This window comes from Dendrobates tinctorius, unplaced genomic scaffold (assembly GCF_039654945.1).
Source record: "Dendrobates tinctorius isolate UK_male_01 unplaced genomic scaffold, ASM3965494v1 ptg000117l, whole genome shotgun sequence".
Taxonomy (NCBI): domain Eukaryota; kingdom Metazoa; phylum Chordata; class Amphibia; order Anura; family Dendrobatidae; genus Dendrobates; species Dendrobates tinctorius.
The window spans coordinates 11,808,218-11,832,022 of NW_027361785.1; the positions used below are offsets into that span (position 1 = coordinate 11,808,218).

Consider the following 23,805-nt stretch of genomic DNA (forward strand, 5'->3'; position numbering starts at 1 on the left):
GCCCCATGATCTCTATGTAAGCCCCTGATTGAAATTAATGTCATCTGACAGAAAAATGATCAGACAGGCTTAAAAATCTGTCTGCCAAAATCAATCACTGTAGCAGACAATTCCATTACAATGAGTTGAAAGTTTTAATTTTTTGATGACTATAACAGATGATGGAGATGAGACTATATCTTGGTGTAAATTACTAACTCAGACCAATTGTATAATCTACAAGATTGGTCTATTTGGTCAGAAATCTGTGTGTAAATGCAGCATTAGGAGAACAGGTTCAGCAGTCACTCAAATTGAAAGCAATGTCATTCGACACACAGCTATAGGCTGGCATCTCTCCCAGGTAAATGACGGCAATCATGTCACGTATGTCACAAGTTATTTTATTACTGATCATAAACTTTAGGATTTGCCATTGAAACCTGCAGCATCTGCATGGAGATTGTATGTTGTCCAGATTTTCATATTTGTTTCCTTAAATTAGTCTGGTTTCTTTCTACAGACATACGGGTATATTAATTGATTTCATGCTACCATTCTTTACAAATTCGATCTGTTACTGAATTTCACTTTAATAAGAAACTGCATATATGATATTGAATAAATGTCTTTACACAATGTGGTGTCTCTACTTTGAAAAACCTTCTTTTTAAAATAAATATTTTATGAATCCAGCTATAAGGTGAAATAGTTTGTGAGTCCAAATTTATTCAGTCTTCCCCCATCCAACCTGACTAACAGTTGCAGCTTATTCTGAGCAGTGGGAGATCTCAGCAATAGCAGGGAGGAGGAATATAGAGGAATGCTGTGAGTTCATTTTCCCCTTCACTACTGAGGCCCGAGGAACTCCCTCTTCTGGTGAAGAAAGGTAGTGAGCCTGATTGTCAAACACCTGGGGCTGATGATGATGACTGGCTGAGTGGAGTTAATGACTGGATATAAGGCTGCCGACGCCCTTCTGGCCTGCGGGTGATTTCTCTGTGGACTTCTAGGAAACCAGTCTGATTCCTGCTCATCTAAAGCTAAGATTTCTGCTTTGCCTTTTTGCATTAGTGTTTTGTTTTCCTTGCTTTTCTGGATTCTGCCATTCCCTGCTGGGGTGAGCTGAATCTCCTTTTGCCTGTTGCTCTGTCTTCAGAATATTCCTGAGTACTGACATAGCCTTTTTTGAAGCCTAGCGTCTTCAGGGCCTTTTTTACTGTCAGTTTGTTGGCTCTTATTTTCATAGGGTTTTTCACGGATTGCAGACAGCAGCCTTCCTGTCCTTTCCTATCTAAGATAGCTTGGGCCCCATCTTTGCTCAGTCTATCTTTCTGTCTGTGTTTTGCTCTTTCTTCTTGCTTCACCGTCATTATATGTGGGGGGCTGCCTTTTGCTTTGGGGTCTGCTCTGGGGCAGTTTAGATTTCCCTTTCTGTCTTTAGGCTATGTAGTCCTCCGGCTGTGATCGAGGGGTCTAGGGCATCGTAGGAGCCCCCCACGGCTACTGCTAGTTGTGTTGATAGGTTCAGGGGTCTGCAATCCGATAGCTGCCAACTTCTCTGGTTTTCTGGACTTAGCTAGCATTTCTATTTTTGCCTCCTATGGTGACTCAATCATAACAGAATCACCCGCCATACCGCAGATCCTAGGGTACTCAATTGCAGGAAAGAATTGTATAAAAAAAAAAAAAAGGTGTGTATATTTTTTCCTCTATATCGCTGAGGCCGTAGGGGGAATTTTTTTTTCTCTCAATGGAGATAAAGCAATTGTCTGATCGTGTGGAGCAGCTCACTGCTGAAGTGCGGGGAATTTCCTCCTATCTTGCTCATTCACATGCTGCTGAACCAAAGATTCCTACACCTGATGTATTTTTTGGGGATCGGTCTAAATTTTTGAATTTCAAAAATAATTGTAAATTATTTTTTGCCTTGAAGCCTAACTCGTCAGGGAACTCCGTGCAGCAGGTTAAAATTGTCATCTCTTTGCTGCGTGGCGATCCCCAGGATTGGGCGTTTTCTTTGAAACCAGATGATCCTATTCTGACTAATGTGAATGCATTTTTTCAGGCCTTGGGGTTGTTGTATGACGAACCTAATGCCATTGATCAGGCTGAAAAGACCCTGCTGGCATTGAACCAGGGTCGTGATTCTGCGGAATTGTACTGTCAAAAATTCCGAAAGTGGGCAGTACTTACTACCTGGAATGATAATGCCTTGGCTGCTCTCTTTCGGAAAGGGTTGTCAGAAGCCGTAAAAGATACTATGGTGGGATTTCCTGTTCCCTCTGGTCTTGACGATTCTATGTCTTTAGCCATTCAGGTTGATCGGCGTTTGCGCGAACGCAGAGCTGCACGAGAGGTGTTGCCACCTGTTGAACAGATGTCTGAACCTATGCAATGTGATAGAGTTTTTTCCAGAGAGCAGCATCAGGAGTTCAGAGGGCATAATAAGTTGTGTTTTTTCTGTGGAGATGCCTCACATATTATTTCTGTCTGTCCTAAACGCGAGAAACGCCTTGCACACACGTTTTCTGTTGGTGGTGTTCAACCTAAGTTTCTTCTGGCTAGTACTCTGATCTGCTCCCTGTCCACATTTTCCGCCAAGGCTTTTGTGGATTCGGGAGCAGCTCTAAACCTAATGGACTTGGATTTTGCTAAATGTTGTGGATTTCCGATGACACCTCTGCAGATGCCTATCCCTTTGAGGGGGATTGATGCTACTCCTTTGGCTAAAAATAAACCTCAGTTTTGGACCCAGGTGGTAATGCGGGTCGCCCCAGACCATCAAGAAAATTGCAGGTTTTTGGTGTTACATAATCTGCATGATACTATTGTTCTGGGGTTTCCATGGTTACAAATTCATAATCCAGTTTTGGATTGGAAATCTGTGTCTGTGGTGAGTTGGGGTTGTCGGTGTGCCTTTAGTGAGGCTCCGGTGTTTTCCACCTCTCCTCAGTCGCATGATGTTCCTGATTATTTGGCGGACTTTTATGATGTATTTAGTGAGAATGAGTCTGCGTCTCTGCCTCCTCATAGGAGTTATGACTGTGCAATTGAACTGAGCCCGGGGTGTAAATTTCCCAAGGGTCGGCTCTTCAATTTATCTGTACCCGAGCACGAGGCTATGCGATCCTATATTAAGGAGGCGTTGGAGAAGGGTCATATTAGACCATCCTCGTCACCCTTAGGTGCCGTTTTTTTTTTTGTAGCCAAAAAGGATGGATCATTAAGACCTTGTATTGATTATCGTGCTCTCAACAAAATTACTGTTAAATATCAGTATCCGTTACCCCTGATTTCTGATCTATTCTCCAGAGTTAAAGGTGCTTGCTGGTTTACCAAGCTTGACCTCAGAGGGGCGTATAATCTTATTCGTATTAAGCATGGGGATGAATGGAAGACGGCGTTTAATACTCCGGAGGGACATTTTGAGTACCTGGTGATGCCTTTTGGGCTCACTAATGCCCCTTCTGTCTTCCAGTGCTTCATGAACGATATTTTCCGAGATTTTGTCGATAAATTTTTGATTATCTATCTGGATGATATTTTGATCTTCTCCAAGGATTGGGATTCTCATGTGGAACATATTCGGACGGTGTTCCGGATCTTGAGGGAGAATTCCCTGTATATCAAAGGATCTAAATGCCTTTTTGGAGTACAGAGGATTTCTTTTTTGTGATTTATTTTGTCCCCGTCAACTATTGAAATGGACCCGGCCAAGGTACAGGCCATTTACGATTGGGTTCAGCCCACTTCTTTGAAGGCCCTCCAGAAGTTTTTGGGTTTTGCTAATTTTTATCGGAAATTTATAGCAAAATTTTCTAGTATTGCCAAGCCATTGACTGATTTGACTAAGAAGGGTGCTGATGTGTTAAATTGGTCTCCGGAAGCTGTTTCTTCCTTTCAGGAGCTGAAGCGAAGATTCACCTCCGCCCTGGTTTTGCGACAACCTGATGTCTCACTTCCGTTCCAGGTAGAGGTGGATGCTTCTGAGATTGGTGCAGGAGCTGTTTTGTCCCAAAAGGATCCTGAAACATCTAAAATGAATCCCTGTGCTTTCTTTTCCCGAAAGTTCTCTCCAGCTGAACGTAACTATGATGTGGTGAATCGGGAACTGTTAGCCATGAAATGGGCATTTGAAGAGTGGAGACATTGGTTGGAGGGAGCTAAGCATCAAGTCGTGGTCCTCACTGACCACAAGAATTTGATTTACCTAGAGTCGGCTAAGCGCTTGAACCCTAGACAGGCTAGGTGGGCCTTGTTTTTTACACGTTTTGATTTTGTGGTTTCTTTTCTTCCTGGAACTAAGAATGTCAAGGCTGGTGCCCTCTCTAAGAGCTTCTTTGCTGATTCTCCTGTGGTGACCAAGCCTGCTACCATCTTAGGCGAAGGGGTAGTTCTTTCTGCCGTCTTGCCCGATTTGAGACGTGCTCTGGAAGAGTTCCAGGAGGACAAACCTGAGCGTTGTCCCAGTGGAAAGTTGTATGTTCCTGACCAGTGGAAGAAGAGAGTGATGTCTGAAGTTCATTGCTCTGCTTTGGCTGGTCATCCAGGTATTTTTGGTACTAGAGATCTGGTGAGTCGGTCTTTTTGGTGGCCCTCCTTGTCTCGTGATGTCAGGAATTTTGTGCAGTCCTGTGGGACGTGCTCCCGGTCTAAATCGTGTTCTCGCTCTAGTGGGTTGTTGATCCCTTTGCCTGTCCCCAAGAGGCCATGGACCCATATTTCAATGGATTTCATCTCTGATATGCCTGTCTCTCAAAGGATGACTGTTATTTGGGTGATTTGTGATAGGTTCTCTAAGATGGTTCATCTTGTACCACTCCCTAAGTTGCCGTCTTCCTCTGAATTGGTGCCCCTGTTTTTACAACAGGTGGTTCGCTTGCACGGGATTCCTGAGAACATTGTATCTGACAGAGGAGTCCAGTTTGTGTCTAGATTTTGGAGAACTTTCTGTTCCAAGCTGGGAATTCAGTTGTCCTTCTCCTCTGCTTTTCACCCTCAGACCAATGGGCAGACAGAGAGAACAAACCAGACCTTGGAGTCATATTTGAGATGTTTTATTTCTGCTGATCAGGATGATTGGGTTTCATTTTTGCCCTTGGCCGAATTTGCTTTAAATAATAGAGCTAGTTCTGCCACTTTGATGTCTCCTTTTTTTTGTAACTTTGGGTTTCATCCTCGATTTTCTTCAGGGCAGGTGGAGCCCTCTGCCTGCCCAGGTGTTGACACTGTGGTGGAGAGAATGCACCAGATCTGGGACCAAGTGGTGGATAAGTTATCTCTCTCCCAGGAAAAGGCCCAGCGGTTTTACAACCGACATAGGACCATTGGTCCCCAGTTTAAGGTTGGTGATATGGGTGGTTATCATCAAAAAATATTGCTATGAAGGTGGCTTCTCCTAAGTTTAAGCCTGAATTATTGGACCTTACAAGATTTTGGAGATTAATAATCCGGTCTCTTTTCGTTTGGCTCTTCCTGTCACATTTAAAATCCATAATGTGTTCCATAAATCTTTGTTGAAGAGGTTTGTTGAACCTGTTGTTCCGGGGGTTGCACCTCCAGACCCTGTATTGGTTGAAGGTAACATGGAATATGAGGTAGAGAAAGTACTGGATTCCCATCTGGCTAGACGGAGACTCCAGTATTTGGTTAAGTGGAAGGGTTATGGTCAGGAGGATAATTCCTGGGTCTCTGCCTCTGATATTCATGCCAAAAGATTGGTGCGTGCCTTTCATCGGGCTCACCCTGATCGCCCTGGTGGCGTGGTTGAGGGTTCGGTGACCCCTCCTCAAGGGGGAGGTACTGTTGTGAGTTCATTTTCCCCTTCACTACTGAGGCCCGAGGAACTCCCTCTTCTGGTGAAGAAAGGTAGTGAGCCTGATTGTCAAACACCTGGGGCTGATGATGATGACTGGCTGAGTGGAGTTAACGACTGGATATAAGGCTGCCGACGCCCTTCTGGCCTGCGGGTGATTTCTCTGTGGACTTCTAGGAAACCAGTCTGATTCCTGCTCATCTAAAGCTAAGATTTCTGCTTTGCCTTTTTGCATTAGTGTTTTGTTTTCCTTGCTTTTCTGGATTCTGCCATTCCCTGCTGGGGTGAGCTGAATCTCCTTTTGCCTGTTGCTCTGTCTTCAGAATATTCCTGAGTACTGACATAGCCTTTTTTGAAGCCTAGTGTCTTCAGGGCCTTTTTTACTGTCAGTTTGTTGGCTCTTATTTTCATAGGGTTTTTCACGGATTGCAGACAGCAGCCTTCCTGTCCTTTCCTATCTAAGCTAGCTTGGGCCCCATCTTTGCTCAGTCTATCTTTCTGTCTGTGTTTTGTTCTTTCTTCTTGCTTCACCGTCATTATATGTGGGGGGCTGCCTTTTGCTTTGGGGTCTGCTCTGGGGCAGTTTAGATTTCCCTTTCTGTCTTTAGGCTATGTAGTCCTCCGGCTCTGATCGAGGGGCCTAGGGCATCGTAGGAGCCCCCCACGGCTACTGCTAGTTGTGTTGATAGGTTCAGGGGTCTGCAATCCGATAGCTGCAAACTTCTCTGGTTTTCTGGACTTAGCTAGCATTTCTATTTTTGCCTCCTTCGGTGACTCAATCATAACAGAGGAATTATCAATGGTAGGGAAAGATTGAGTTTAAGGTTTGTGTGTAAGGTAGGCATCGGGCCGCAGTCATGGCCGAACACTCCAGTGCTGTTGTGCCCGAGCCTCCCCTCACACGAAAAAGGTAAAACATTTTCCACATATCACGATCTGCACTCACGGTGTTGGCAGAGTCCTCCCACTGCCTTCCAGCACTATCTTCAGTCACTTGCATACAAATAAAGACAGAGTCTAAGTTTAACTCACAATGCAGAACTTTAGTGACGTGTTTTCGCAGCCCATCCATATTACAATCGTAATGGACAATAAAATCTTTGTTACATTCCATAACAGCTTTCCCTTCTTCACCCTTTTCCCTATGCAGCTCAAGATCGGGTCGTATCCACTTGTACATATTACCGGTATCCCTCCTGTCCGTGCTCACTATCACTGGTGCTTCCCTCTGCCGTTTCGCCCCGGCTCCTAGAGAATGCGCCCAGGCTACTAGTTGCCACATTATGAACACTCGCCCGACTGGTTGCCCATTGCTTCTTTCAATTCCTTCACTGGGGAAAACTATCCCCATAATCTTGCTTCTATACTTGTCTTTCTTTACTGGAAAGCTGGTCACTTTGCTTTAACATTGCTGGCAGTCTGTGTAGAGTCCTGAGTCCAGTACACTTACGCTCAATTCACAATGAGGGTTTTACACCCCCGGGCAATTAAGCCCGTCCACAGAGTTCGAACACCCCTGCCCTAACTGACTCTAACCAAGAAGTCCCCCTATATTCCTATACAGTTAACCCCTCCTATTGTTAACCCCTATATCTCCATCTAAAATATAACAAATTCTATGCCAACATCTAGTGGCCATAACACTAATTACACTGTCCCTAGTATATACATAGGTTAAACAGCAACATGAAATATACACGTTATATCACAATACGGTATGAATGCAACCTTTCCGTTAATGGTATGCTGCTGATCCACTCAACTTTCCTGCTTTGTGTGTCTATATGAACTGCATATAATCCTACCCTAGTACAATCTCTGCTACAATCCCCGCTTGCTGCCATCTAGTGCAACCTTTCCTTTAATGACAGGTATGCTGCTGATCCACTCAACTTTCCTGCTTTGTGTGTCCATATGAACTGCATATAATCCTACCCTGGTACAATCTGCTACAATCCCCGCTTGCTGCCATCTATTGCAACCTTTCCTTTAATAGTATACTGCTGATCCACTCAACTTTCCTGCTTTGTGTGTCTATATGAACTGCATACAATCCTACCCTGGTACAATCTCTGCTACAATCCCCGCTTGCTGCCATCTAGTGCAACCTTTCCTTTAATGGTATATAACAGTGCCTCTGAATGTTTGCTAAATTCATTTGTTGCATTGAACTCAATACTTAAGGGCCTGCCACACTAAGCGATATCGCTAGCAATGTCGCTATAACTTGTGACATTATAGCGATATTGCTAGCTATATCGCTGTGTGTGATACTTACCTACAACCCGCTCCCCCGCTGGTTATCGCTGATCGCGCGAGAACGTCCAGGACTGTTTCTCGTCGTCAGCTTCCTGCGGCACTTCCTGTGGAGAGACGAGCGACGAGCGTGGAGCCGGGCGGGAGGACGTCAGGATCGCCTCGTCTGACAGGTAAGTAGCGACCCCCGACCGCTGCGATGTCGCTGGTGAGATCTGCCTGTGTGGCAGCTCACTGGCGACCACTTAGTGATGCACCAGCGATCCTGACCGCGTCATATCGCTGGTCGGGATCGCTGGTCCATCGCTAAGTGTGACAGTACCTTTACTGCTGTATATCCATGTTGGGGCCAGTAGAGATGTTATCAGGTGTAAGGTGTTACTAGCATATGGGTGTTGCCAGGCCCCGTGCCTTTGATTGTGGTACCACCCCTGGTGTGCTAGGCAATTTATCCCAAATCAATTCCCACAATCCCTCTCACCTGAGCCTCTACTCAGTCCTATATATTTAGATGCCCCTAAGGGGGGGCACATGTGCAGGAACAGGCACGTGTCTCCCTGCAGCATAGGTATCACTGCAGCAAAAGTATCGTGAAGATGCAGTTATTACTACGGCAGTTAGTCACGGCAGGAGTCAGGACCCTACACTATGTACCTGTCTCTTTTGGGTATGTCTGCTGAGTAAGCACTTCTTATTACTTGGATCAAGCTTTTCTATTCATCCTCCTACTCCTTCACCATGTTTACATATGCCCTCACAGTGTTTGCTCTTTTAATCCTCACTCTCCTTCGCTGTCCCCAAACCCCAGATTTTGTGATGTTGCAGCGATATTGCTAGCGATATCGCTGCATGTGATACTTACCTCCGACCGGCTCCCCCGCTGCTCATCGTTGGTCGTGAGAGAACGTCCTGGACCATTCCTCGTCGGCCACTTCCTGCTGCGTTTCCTGTGGCGCCGACGAGCAAGGCGGGCGGGAGGACGTCAGGATCGCCGCGTCTGACAGGTAAGTAGCGACCCCCGACCCCTGCTATGTCGCTGGTGAGATCTGCCTGTGTGGCAGCTCACTAGTGACCACTTAGCGATGCACCAGCGATCCATATCGTTATCGGGATCGCTGATGCATTGCTAAGTGTAACGGTACCCTTAGTTTGCGCGCGTGATGATATAACAGGTGTGATTGCTCTACAAAAGAGTATCAGGTGTGTTAATCACTGTTGGTGATAGTTCCTCATTTGCAAGCAAGCCTGGGTGAAGGATGGAGCTGAACGAGAGTCCCGGGCAGCCCAGTCAGAGTGCTGGAGTAGCAGCTATGGTGTCTGCAAGGAGAGCTGGCATGGATTGGTGGAGTGTCAGCTATGGTGTCTGCAAGGAGGGCAGGCATTGCTTGGTGGAGTGGCAGCTATGGTGTAGAGCTGCACTCAGGATGCTGGACTCGGTTAATGAAAGCTGGACTCAAAATGTTGGACTCTTTGGCAGAAAAGCTGGACTCATTCGCTGAACTCTGTTTCTGGACCGCTGCATGCAGGTGGTGGACTCTGTTTGCTCCAAGGCTGCACTATGGTGCTGAGAAGAGTACAGGACAACTCAGTCAGAGTCCTGGAGTGACAGCTATGGTGTCAGCGAGGAGTTCGTGTAAAGCATGGTGGAGTGGCAGCTATGGTGTCAGTGAAGAATTCTTACAAAGCTTGGTGGAGTGGCAGCTATGGTGTAGAGCTGCACTCAGTTGCTGGACTCTTTTGCTGAAGCTGCACTCAGATGCTGGACTCCGTGGCTGGACAGCTGCACTCAGGTGCTGGACTCCGTTGCTGGACAGTGCACCCAGATGTTGGACACGGTGGAGGAAAAGATGCACGCCGCAGGTGGTGGGCTCTGTTGCTGGGAACGTAAGCAACAGAGCAAAGCTAAGTGGTGTTCCCCTGTTTTGTCACTTTTCCTTATGTGTGTTTAGTGCAGTGGTGGGATTAGTTTCCGCACCGACCAATTCCCTAGTGAGGGTTTAGGTGCAGGGCGAGTCAGAGTTTTTAGGTTCCTGATCGGTGCCGGTGCGGAACCGGCCTAGGGAACGTTAGGAGTGTAGAGACACTGACTCACGGGAGTGCAGGAGGTCTCCACGTCCCCGTTCCCTATCGCAGGGCCACCATTGTTATTGCTACTCAGGTTTTCCCTATCCCCTGTGTCTGGTTGTATTAGTTACCGGCCTGCTGGCCGCGTCACACTGGACAATTATACATGCCGCCTCCTGTTGCATCAGTTACCGGCCTGCTGGCCGAGTCACACAGGACAGGGAACGTGACACCCTGGCACAATAACACCACTAAAAAGCTCCGGCAAGTGTCCAGGGCTGCAGAGCGGCTTTGGAAGAAAACAAATTCGCAAGATGACTTTGCAGCATTCACACAGGCAACACTCGCTTTCCAATCTGCCTTCACCTCTGCTAAACAGGCCTACTTCACAACTCTCATATCTTCCCTATCCTACAATCCCAAACAGTTATTCAAAACTTTCAACTCCCTCCTCCGCCCACCACTGGCCCCTTCAACCTCTCTCATCTCTGCTGAGGACTTTGCCACACACTTCAAAAATAAGATCGACCAAACAAGGCAAGTCTTCATTGTTCAACCACCACGACCCCTTTGTATACCAGACCAATGCCCAAAGCCCATAACCTTCCTCTCCAACATCACTGAAGAGGAGCTTAATTGCCTCTTCTCCAAATCGCACCTCACAACCTGTGCACTTGACCCCATCCTATCCCACCTCCTCCCCAACCTCACCACCACACTTATCCCATCCCTAACCCACCTCTTCAACCTATCGCTAACGTCCGGTACCTTCCCTTCTGTTTTTAAACATGCCACAATCACGCCTTTCCATAAAAAGTCAACCCTCGACCCAACGGCTATGTCCAGCTATCGCCCAATATCACTGCTCCCATTCGCTTCCAAACTCCTGGAGCTGCACGTCCACGCTGAACTTTCCTCTCACCTTTCATTTAACTTGACCATCTACAATCTGGTTTCCGCCCCCATCACTCCACTGAGATAGCCCTGACTAAAATTACTAACGACCTACTTACAGCCAAAGCAAATGGACAATACTCTATACTCTTCCTTCTAGACCTGTCCTCTGCATTCGACACAGTTGACCACTGCCTCCTACTACAGATCCTCTCCTCCTTTGGCATCACAGACCTCGCCCTATCCTGGATCTCCTCATATCTTTCAAACCACACATTCAGCGTCTCCCACTCCCACACTACCTCCTCATCCCATCCTCTCGATGTTGGAGTCCCCTAAGGCTCTGTTCTAGGACCCCTACTCTTCTCAATTTATACCCTTGGCCTGGGTCAACTCATAAAGTCCCATGGATTCCAGTACCACCTTTATTCTGATGACACTCAGATCTACCTCTCTGGCCCAGACGTCACCTCTCTGCTGTCCAGAATCCCGGAGTGTATATCAGCCATATCCTCTTTCTTCTCCTCTCGCTTCCTCAAGCTCAATGTGGACAAATCTGAACTCATCCTCTTTCCTCCATCTCACAGATCTTCCTTACCTGACCTCTCTATCACAATTAATGACATCACGCTTTCCCCAGTTCCGGAAGTCCACTGCCTCGGAGTAACCCTTGATTCTGCCCTGTCCTTCAAACCGCACATCCAAGCTCTTTCTAACTCCTGTCACCTCCAGCTCAAAAATATTTCCAGAATCCGTCCTTTCCTCAACCCTCAATCTACTAAAATGCTTGTGCAGGCCCTCATCATCTCTCGCCTCGACTACTGCAACATCCTTTTCTGTGATCTCCCTGCTAACACCCTCGCACCTCTCCAGTCCATCCTTAACTCTGCTGCCCGACTAATTCATCTCTTTCCTTGCTACTCCTCCGCTTCTCCCCTCTGCAAATCTCTTCACTGGCTTCCATTCCCTCAGCGTATCCAGTTTAAATTACTAATACTGACCTACAAGGCCATCTATAACCTGTCTCCTCCATATGTCTCTGAACTAATCTCCTGATACCTTCCCTCACGTAATCTACGGTCATCCCAAGACCTCCTTCTCTCCTCCACACTTATTCGCTCCTCGCACAACTGCCTCCAAGACTTCTCCCGAATAGCCCCCATCCTCTGGAATTCTTTGCCCCAACATGTCCGACTATCAACCACATTCGGATCCTCCAGACCGAACCTGAAAACCCACCTCTTCAAGAAAGCCTACAGCCTGCAATGACCCCGCTACCTCCTCACCACTACTGGAGATATCACCTCAACCAACACCGGAACTGCTGCAACCCACCAACCTACTGTCTCCTTCCCCACCATCCTGTAGTATGTAAGCCCGAAAGGGCAGGGTCCTCTCCCCTCTGTATCAGTCTGTCATTGTAAGTTTGTTTACTGTAAGTGATATCAGTAATTTGTATGTAACCCCTTCTTATGTACAGCACCATGGAATCAATGGTGCTATATAAATAAATAATAATAATCACGATAATACTTAGGAACATTATATATATATACATATATATATATCTATATATATTTATATATATACAGTATATATACACATTGGGAGCATGGGGAACTTAAAGGGACATAGGTTTTTTTTACATATCCCTTTGAGTATTTGGTCAGTTTTTTACCTCAGTATTCGTAAGCCAAAACAATGAGTGGAACAATCAGAGGAAAAGTATAATAGAAACACGTCACCACTTCTGGATTTATCACCCAGTCCTGGTTTTGACTTACTGATACTGATGTAAAACACTGACCAAATACTGAACGTGGGAACGTTGCCTAACACTGTAAAAAGGATTATACAACTATTCTAATATGTATGTCATTACAGCAGCCTAATCCGGTCTAAGAGATCTAAGTAATAAAGTAAGCAGTTTGCATTGTGAAATCTGCTGATTGATCTGCTTTTACAATGTCAAGTTTTGGATACAAACTGCTATCCTCATATTAGTTTGCATAACAAACGTTATATTGTACAAAACAAAGGTGGCACAACATATAGTAGACAATATACATTACCTTTTGCAGAGAAAAACTAATATTGCGGAGCACTTGGGAACCCGCTGATTCAAGGGATGTTTGTTTTTCATCAGAATAATGGAAAACCGAATTGAGTTGCTCCTCTCCTAAATGTGATGAAGTAATCTGGATAAGTTGTCTTTTAGCTGCTTCTTCTGTTGTATGTTTTTTCTCATCCTTACACTTCACCGGTGCCCCTGACTCCCATGTAAAATAAGCATCTCGAAATTCAACAACGGAACATGGGTTTATTTTCTCATTATTCTTAGTATCAATTTCGTCCATCAAGAACAATCTCTGTTATTTAAAATATATTAACATTTTGAAAATATTGTAAAATAAAGGATAGTTAGCAGAGCATCTATTGTATGTTCATTGTACATGTATAGAGTCTGATTGCATCCTAGTAACACAGCATGTCCAAGATGGGGTATAAAACGCATCATTTCTCTATGGCAAAAAGTTCTGTTTGTGTAGTGGAGAGCATTTACACAGCATATTAGCAGAAAAGTTGAAAAATGGCGAGATTTTAATGACCTATACAGAACATTGATTTTTCATCCAGTAGAATAATCACTACGTCATAAAATCAGTAGATTCAGAGCAAAATTTGAATCTTCTTCGCAATTTCTGTGTGTGAAGTGTGCGACTTGTCTACTTACCATTTATTTGGCATGTAGACCTGTCAAGTGATTAATGCTGTGCAAGCCATAGACAGCATGAATCAAGGACAAGAGACCCTATGACTTATATCCATGTTTTACTCTGAAATGCTGTAGTGTTTCCAAGAATATATGGTTTAAGTAGGAGTTGGGAATGGGGAGACCAGTCATGGGGGCAGGGTCCCTTTCAGCTTCTCCCTGCTCAGATCTGATTCTTTGCACATAGGGAGAAACCTGTCAATCAAGTTGAGCCAAATACCGAGAAGCTGGAAAGGACTCTGCACCTAAGGCTGGAGTCACACACAAGCTATAAAAAAAAAATCGGTCCGCTTTTAACGGACCAGAATCGCCCAAATGTTTCATGAACAGTGAACCATATGTCATCCGATTGGAATGCGAGGATGCAATTTTCTCGCATCTAAGCATCCGTGTGACGAGATTTTCTCGCCGGCTTGCAAAATGGACATATAATGGAGCCCAATGACAGGTTAAAACACAAAGAATATATATATATATATATATATATATCATTGAGACACATACACACATATATTGTATAAATATATAATTATATTTCATAGAATTCTACATAGCAGAATAACCGCTAAATCAATTTCCGGCCTCTGTAAAATCAATACAAAACCCGACATGAAATGACACATGGTTTACATACAGTAAACATTTCATTTCATTTAGTTTTTTTATATGTCTTTGACTAATAATTAGATTAGGGTATGTGTGTAAAATTTGGGACATGTAGGTGTTAAATTAAGGGGTTAATTTGTTGAAAAAAATTGCGTGGGTTCCCGCGGTAAATTCTCCGCCATAGAGGGAAAGCCATATATTTATATATCTGTCACAATGAAATGTATGTATGTGTGTGTGTATATATATCTATATCTATATATATATATAAAAAAAAAAAGTAAAAAAAATAGGCAGCACTCAAATTAAATGTGAAAAAAAAGTGGATACTTTACTGATCCTCAAGTGGCAACGTTTCAACGGTGACCCGTCTTTATCAAGCCTTGATAAAGACGGGTCACCGTTGAAACGTTGCCACTTGAGGATCAGTAAAGTATCCACTTTTTTTTCACATTTAATTTGAGTGCTGCCTATTTTTTTTACTTTTGTTAATTTGGCTGTTGGGACACTGCTGAATAGGTTTTGCACCAACTATTTAATTTTGGTAGTGCTGCCCTTTTTTTGATTTATTTTATATATATATATATTATTTTTTTTTTTTCTCACTCCCATAGACTTGCATTGGCGAGTCAAGGCCGATAATCGGTGACAGTCGCAGCATGCTGCGATTTTCACAGCCCGATTAAAACGGGCGAGGAAAAAAAAAATTAAAAAAAATAATCGGATGATGGGAGGTGCCCTATAGATTAACATTGGGACGTGTGCAATGCGATTTTTTTTATCGCATTGCAGTCGTCCGTTTTTCTCACTAGTGTGACTCCAGCCTAAGACTGGTGGTGACCCCATTCCCAAATCTATGTGTCCTGTGGATCTTAAAGGGTATCTGTCAGGTTATGCTACCCAAAGCAAAGACAGCACAAATCAAGGACAAGCTCCTTTTTTATATATATTAGTGTTTTCTCTAAGACACCGCAGTGCTTCAGTGTAAGGTTAGGGTACACGAGCATATAAAAAAATTGGTCCCATTCTCATCCAGAAAAGTGGGGATTTATTTCTCACTTGTCATCCATGTGATGTCTGTTTCCTGTCCGCATTTAAGGCTACTTTCACACATCAGTTTTTTGCCGTCAGGCAGGATCCGGCTATTTTTAGAAAAAACGGATCCGGCATAAATTTTGGAGAACTGTAGAAACGGATCCGTTTTTTTGCTGGATCCGTCTAGCAGGTTATATCTGTTCCTGGGGGCTGGCCAATTGGATCTGAGCATGCGCAGACTTAAAAAAACCGGATCCGGTGGCTGGATCCGTCTTTTTCTGGATCCGGCGCATTCCGGCGCCCATAGACTTTCATTGTAGCAAAAAGCTGGAAGCGCCGGATCCGGCGCTTCCGGCTTTTTCGCCGGAGACAAAAAACGTTACAGTAGCCGTTTTTTCCAGACGCCGGAATGAGACAAGTTGCCGGATCCGGCAAAAAACGGATGAAACGCAATGCCATCCGGCACGATCGCGCCTGAAGGCAAAAAACTGATGTGTGAAAGAGGCCTAATCCGTTTTTTTTTTTACTCAGCAGCTATTAAGCTTTTACCGGACCATTTTTAGTTTCCCATCTTACAGAATTGCAATGTATTGTCTCTGTAAAAATCGGATGCCATAGTGATAATTCATATGGCACCCATTTTTTTTTCGCACTGTACCAATTTTGTAGTCAAATTGATACAAAGTTTTTCTCATGCCGAACACAGCCGAGTTAAAAACAGCAAACATGCACTGAATAACATTGGTCGAGTGCAATCTCTTTTTATTGGATTGCACATGTCTGATGTATGCGCGTGAGTGAGCCCTAGGACAGATATCTGCAATAAAGGATTTTTATTCTTCTTTACTGTAAAATTTTTGAAGTTATTTTAAAATGGGATAATAATGAGAATCCATTAAAGGACAACAGTTGATTAACTAGATATATAGTATCTAGTGATGAGCGAACGTTCTCAGATAAGGTATTATCCGAGCATGCTCGTGTGCAAACCGAGTGTCTTTGACGTGCTTGAATAATATGTTAGATTCCCCGCGACTGCATGTCTCACGGCTGTTCGACAGCTGCAACACATGCAAAGATTGCCTGTTTAATAGGCATATTATTCGAGCACGCTGAAGTCACTATGTTACCACCTGAGCATGCTTAGATAACACCTTATCCAAGCGGGTTCACTCATCACAAATAGTATCCATTCATATTGTGTTCAGTTTGCACTTGATTTATTTGCTTTTATCTAGGTCTTCGACTATTAATTACATTATAGCACATTTTACTATAATATCGAATTAAAACGTTACATTAGGAATTACCAGGAACTGTCACAATGTATTACCAAAGGAATAAAGCACATCATCCAACCTGAAATCTAGAGATGGACACTGAAGCTTCTGCGGCGGCTCTTACAGCCAGCACTATCATCTTAAGAGACGAGGTCATTGAATTGAACACAGTGACAACAGTAAAAGCCTGCAATAAACATATAAAAGAAAGCAAAGGAGGAAATACATTATGAGAGCATGAGCGCATCATGAATTTAATTGTTAGCAGTAATTCCAATAAAATGTTACTGAAGAATCACAAATCGCAGATGTTTGAGACCTTTACTGGAAATAATGGCTGGACAATATGTTATATTATATTTTAAAACAATTATACTGAGTAATTGTAAAACATACCCAGAATAAAGGCAATCGGCCATTAGATTGATACTGCCCCAACTATGGGCAGCCTGAATCAGAGCTGCGCTAATGAGTTTAGGAGAAAACGTAGTTTGAAAAGCCAGATGGAGATTATAGAGATCATCATCTGTCTAGTTCAATTATGTCCTCTGAAGGGGTTGGTTAAACTATGGTTCGGGCAGCACAAATCAGTTTCCCTTTAAGGATTGCCTTGATTGGACATATTGCATCATCAAACCCTAGCCTGTAAGACATGTTAGGTTTGTAGGGTTTCTTAGCTTGCGGATATTATGTGACCACATGGATTATCGCTAATGAGGCTTAGTACTCTAATGAGTATTGCAACCCTAAGGCCACATGCACACATTCAGTATTTGGTGAATTTTTTACCTACGTATTTGTAAGCCAAAACCAGGAGTGGGTGAAAAATGCAGAAGTGGTGCAAATGTTTCTATTAGGGCACATACCCATTTGCAAGAAAAAAAGCGGTCTGTTTTCCAGACCGAAAAAAAGGATGAGCGCTATGCGAGGGTCATGCGAGTGTATGCAACCCATATGCAATGTGATTTTAACATAAGCTTTTACATAGAGCAGTTCTCTCTATGTAAAAACTCATGTTAAAATGGCCAGTGACTGAGGGCAGAGGCAGATGTTAATAGCCTAGAGAAGGACCATTGTTTTTGGGCCCCCCCGGCTAAAAAAAATCTGCCCCCAGCCACCCCAGATAAGGCACATCTGTAAGATGCGCCATTTCTGGCACTTACCCTCTCTTCCCATTGCCCTGTAGCGGGTGGCATATGGGGTAATAAGTGGTTAATGTCACCTTGCTATTGTAAGGTGACATTAAGCCTGGTTAATAATGGAGAGGTGTCAATAATACACCTATCCATTATTAATCCACTAGTTTGAAAGGGTTAAAAAACACACAGACATAAAGAATAAAAACTTTTAATGAAATAAATAAACACACATTTTTTCTATCTTTATTACACTCCCAATCCAATCGAAGCCATTGTTCTCCTGTAAAAAATACAAAATAAAAAAGCAACAATATCCCATACCTGTCCGACATACAGTCATGTCCCACGCTGCACTCCATCTCAAGCAGTTAAATAGTTTACAAAACCGGGAGCGGTGCTAATGCGATCGGCTCAGCTGTAAACCACGGAGGTGTAAATGTTCGTTGGATGAAGGAAGCAGCAGGAGGCAGAGAAGGGGTTAACAAAAGTTCTTTACTTAAGCAAATATTGAATATGTATTAAAGGAAGCCCCTAGGCAGGGAGGTATTAAAGCAACTAGTAAACTATACAGCAAAACACAACAAGAGGATTAAAGCGAAAGTAATGACTTATCGATTGAAGGTTTTGTTGGAGAGTGGTTGGAACAGCTCCCGACGGCGTCACAGTCCGTGAACAAAGTCTCTGGCTCGGCTGTGTAGAAACGAGATGCACTGTCTCCTGACCGTGCTGAAGTATCCGGGTATACTGGTCTTGAGTCCGTTGAACTTGGGTCTGTTGAACTTGGGTCCGTTGGAGAGAGTACAGTTCTTTCTTTGGGTTCCTAGAGAGTGACGCGGTACACTCGGAGCGCAATGCTGCACAGGCGGCAGGGGTGACAAGGCCTCGTGCAGAATCACAACATCCCGGAGAGGTCGGTATGTCTGCTGCAGTACCTGTTATGGGTCACGTACGTAGAGGGATACTGGGTAAAGGGAGTAGCAGGCGGACAGTCTGCAAAAGGCTGGTGTCAGTGGCAGCAGTTGAGGAGAGGGAGTCAACCTTCGCCCTGCTCTGTTGTCGCTTTCCCGCCAAGTCTCTCTCCTTCCCACGCTCAGCCCCTTTTAAGTCTCCCACGCCCCTTTCTGCCAGGTGCTCGAGCTCTCTCCGCCCAGGCAAGTCACTCCCCTGCAACAGTGATGAAGGCCCTGATAGTTCCGGCTCCAGAGTGTATTCCGGACCGATGGCATTTGTCCTGTTCATCCCCTTACACTTGAATGAATGAAAAGCTGCCTGCTAATTTCCCAATGAATGTCCAGTGTAAACAGGCTGACGATTACCTGATGAACGAGCAAAACTTTTGTTCATTGGGTGAAATTGCTGATCGTTCTGTGTGCATGAGTGATGCAATCTGCCTGTCTAATAAGGCTATTAAATAACCACCAATAAGCAAATAAGAAGCAGATTGGTGGTCATTTAATGACAATGATCGTTCAGCGTTAACCCACCTTTTCAGTTTTAGCTCAGGGATCTCCTGATTTTTGAGCCTACAAGACTATAGGGAGAATGTTAATCAAAGGGCATACAGTAAACGTGTATGATAGAGAGTAACTGTATAAGACCACAGCACTTTTTGGGATATTCTCTTATAGTATTGTGATCCAATAATACTTGTATTTCCAGTATTGGTATAATGCACATCGCTATCCCACTACTTAGCTTTAGGCTGGGGTCATATGATCATATGTTCTCTCATGAGAGACAGTCATCTCTATTATGTTAATAGAGCAGAGTCCACAAAGGTTGGACTGCACTCAGATGTCATCTGAGTGGAGTCCGATGTTTCACATGTACCCTTAGGCTGGAGTCACACAAGCGAAAAAATCGGACGAATGCAATGCGATAAAAAAATCGCATTGCATTCGTCCCAATGATATTCTATGGTGCAGCTCCCATCATCCGATTTTTTTTCGGAACGTTTCCTCGGACCGAGACAATCGCAGCATGCTGCGATTGTCACCGATTTTCGGATCGGACTCGCCAATGCAAGTCTATGGATGCGATTAAAAATCGGATTACAAACGGACCACAAGTGTGACTTGCGATTAAATCGCAAGACTTCTCCAGGTCAACAGGAAAGAGCATCAGGCATTGGTATTGGATGTCAAACGGATGCTTAGATGCGAATAAAATCGGTTCATCGCCGGAAATTCAGATGACAGACGGATCCCTGGACAAGAAATCTTTGTGCAATTTCATACCGTAAAAATTGGACCGATTTTTTAATCGTTGTGTGTGACTCCAGCCTTAGACTTGGATGGGTGTACGTGATTCACACTGTGGAGACACTCGCAGCATGCTGTAATTTTTTCTATAGACCAATTTGGTCTGTAGAGAAAAAAGCGCAGATCTGCACTGCCCCATAGTATAGCATTGGTCCCAGTATTATCTGATACAACATCCGATAGAACTCCGTGGTGTTATACGCTCATGTGAGTGAGCCCTAATATTAAATATAGCTCAGAGATCCTAATGTCTCCAAGATAAAACCAGAAGAGGTGGTGGGAACGGACTGCTACATTGACCTACCTGTGGAGCTGTTAGATCATATCCAAGAGCCATATGCAATGTAAACGTGCATACACTAGCAATCACCACCAATATAGGAGCGATCCCTGATGTGACACTCTGTATATATCCAGCTTTTTCCAAGAAAGCCCGCTCAGCTCTTCTGAGGGCTACAAAATAATAATTAATTATCATCAAATATTACCCTACAGTAAACAATCTTATATAAATTCTGCTGAATTTTCACTTAAAAGGGTTTTCTGTTACTATGATATTGATTGATTGTCAATATCAGATCAGTGGGGTCCTGACACCCGGCACCCCCACCACTGATCAAGTTTTCACCTCCAGTGGTGGCCAGAGCGACACACCACCAGTCGGTCACACTGTATACTGGCCGCTGCCCGATACTGCAGGTCAGTTTCCATTCATTTCAATGGAGGCTAAACTGTAGCACCCGGAGCAGACACTAAACAGCGTGAAGGAGCCGAAGTTGGAGCTGCTAACAGCTAGTGACTATCATGATGGACAACACCCATAATTTTTTCAACACTTTCGTAAATATATTGTGTCCCATTTAGCTATGAACAAATTGTACTACATGATATCTGTTGTAAACTGTGACAAGCAATATATGCTATATATTATTTTTGCCTTTTTGCATTCTGTGCAAGCCGAGGTGTGGCCTCTCTCTCCTGAGCTGGAAACTACATTTAGACTATGTGCCCACGTAAACAGAATTTTCCTGAGCAAAACCGGACTCCTTTGCAGGAAATTCGCGGTTTTTTTGCGCGATTTTATCGCTTTTTTGCGTGTTTTTTGTGTGGGTTTTTTTTCCAGAGCATCTTAATACAATGAACATAGTGGCAAATCTGCAGATTTTCTGTAAAATTAATGATCATGCTGCGTTTTTTTCCGCGATGCGTTTTTTTTTTGCAGAAAAAAACGCAGCATGGGCACAAAAATTGTGGAATGCATTCTAATAATGGAGTGCTTAATGTATGCGTTTTTTAAGCATTTTTGCAGGGGAAAAACGCTAAAAAAAATGCGAAAACAAACACGAAAAAACCTGAACGTGGGCACACAGCCTTAAAGGCTTCCCCAGACTGGCGTACACAGGACGGCACCCAGTCCTTTTGTCTGCCCTTATTCACACGCTGAGGTCAACTCTGACACTTGGTAAGGTTTTTAATATTAGATAGCGTAGGGCCTTCCCGATCAGGGTCACCAGGGTCAAAATCAGTATTACTAAGAACCCTGTGTTTTTTAGATGCACTTTTGTTTTTTACTTATTTCGTTACAGCAGGGTTTTTGCTCATTTTGTTTCTTGTAGGTTTTATATTATTTTTAAAAGTAGATTTTTTTTCTGCAAAATACTTTTTTATTTCATGTTAATCAGGAAAGCCAAGTCACTTTTATATTCAGTATATGGTATCCAGATGCCTGCATTAACATTGGTCTTTAGATAAAAGCTTCAATTAAAATAGAGCTGGAAAAAAACTTAATTTTGGTGTATTAAGCTGACTTTTCCAGAAATCTGTGGGATCTACTTGACCCCTATCAATTACATATTTCTAAAATATTTGAATAGCATCATGAAAGTGGTTTTTTTTTGTTTGTTTTTTTTCTAGAAAACCCTTAAATGTATTAATGCTATGTGGGAACTATGCTTGAGTTACATGGTGATAAGTAAATGTAGATCAAGGGATGGGTCAGGGAGGGTGTCATAATACAATGGCACCATGCCATACACACCCATACTGTGAGTCATCAATTTGTCATTTACTTGTAGCTTTGAAATTGGTGTCTGAATTTATTGCATTTGTGCACTTCCATAAGCCTTTCTCTATATAGAATTGCATTTTTTGATAATCAAGCATCTGTTTGATCCTATAAATGGCAAACTAAAGAATTTACACTAAACTTCAGGATTACCTAAGAAAAAAAAATGCGATCTGATCAAGAATGCATAAAATATTCTGAAGAATAACATATTACAGTTTGCCCAGTCTCAGCATTGCCTATCAAGCAGAACCTACCTTGAATATTTCTCATGAATGTTTTCTCCCACGCATACATCTTAATAAATCGGATGTTGGTCAAGATCTCATTCATAACTCGCACTCTTTGATCTGTGATCCCTACGCATTTTTTCCTAAAATATGCTGTGAATTTTGATGCTAGCATCTAAAGACAAAAGAAGAATTTCCATATATCACAAGGAGCAAATGCAAATCAATACACTGTAACAAATAGATTAAAAGTAAGTAAAACAATAGTTAGAGAATTTCTAGATTCAACGAAGAACTGGAAATAGTATAAAGGCTCATAGTGGCTTAGTAGAGGAATAATCTTACCATTATTGGATAAAACAAGATAAATGCAGCAGAACCCATCAATGCCGTAGGACCCAAAAAGAAGGCAGTGTATAGCAGTCCTATGAGGACGATGACAGGGCTAACAGCCAGCATACAGCCTATGGAGGCGGCTTCATACAAACGACGACCATCGCTGCTACTCATGTTAAGTAGCTGGAAGGTAAAAACACCATTATGTAGTCATATACTATTACAATGTATGGCTCCTGACTAGCTAAAGTAAATAAAATATACCTTATATACTTTCATTAAAATCCAAACTTCCCTATTTTAAATCCATAAACTCATTCCTTACTGGCAGAGTAGCATAGCCTATGTGTTTCGAATGATTAGGTGACCTATTATTTAAATCAATTTGGTTTTAATTTTTGCAAAAAAAAATCAGACTATTTTGTATAAAAAAAATAATAATCTTACAATTTTTAAAATGCCAACTAGGGATTTTCAGAAGTCTCAATCATCACAGGAAAGATTACACTGAAAGGTAAACCCTCTACACACAGCCGATAATACAAAATCCACCATTCACAATACGTGATGTCACAGCTGACCCTGCTCCCTTTCCCTTCACAATAGTATTTGCCCATGCTCATTAGATGCTTCAATACAAATGATACCGTCCGAGTCTGATCATTGCAGCTAATGTACATTTGGATTTCCTGAAACAACATGAAGTATGGGTCCAGAATAGATTTAGTGGCCATTGTGAAAATTACAAGATTTCTACCATTTTTCCTACAGATTGTGATCTAAAAAAAAATGCCGCAAGAAAAATAAAAATACATTTAACATAAAAAATGTAGCATTCATGAATGATATTGTCATGGGGATACTGCAACAGAGTGGGGCCAGACGAACACGGCGTCTGATTTCACGAACTTCTGCATTGATTAGAACTGCTTCATAATCTTATTAAACAGTTTCTGTGTGTGGTTCCACTATTACTCCCCAGCAACATGCCCGCTGTCTTGGGGTCATACTTGACTCCGAGCTTTCCTTTGCCCCCCACATTCGATCACTGGCTCGCTCTTGTCATCTG

At 43.2% G+C, this 23,805-nt stretch overlaps 1 protein-coding gene across 1 annotated transcript in view; it reads right to left on the reverse strand.

Annotated features, from left to right (window-relative positions):
* Nucleotides 1–23,805, reverse strand: part of LOC141101443 (ATP-binding cassette sub-family C member 5-like) — a 206,767-nt gene that overhangs the window by 137,250 nt on the left and 45,712 nt on the right. The window contains exons 5-9 of the mRNA XM_073590542.1: nucleotides 22,746–22,919; nucleotides 22,428–22,575; nucleotides 20,410–20,558; nucleotides 16,785–16,892; nucleotides 13,084–13,380 (exon numbers count right to left, since the gene is read on the reverse strand). Of these exons, the coding sequence (XP_073446643.1) occupies nucleotides 13,084–13,380; nucleotides 16,785–16,892; nucleotides 20,410–20,558; nucleotides 22,428–22,575; nucleotides 22,746–22,919 (876 nt within the window). The remainder of the gene's footprint in view (nucleotides 1–13,083; nucleotides 13,381–16,784; nucleotides 16,893–20,409; nucleotides 20,559–22,427; nucleotides 22,576–22,745; nucleotides 22,920–23,805) is intronic.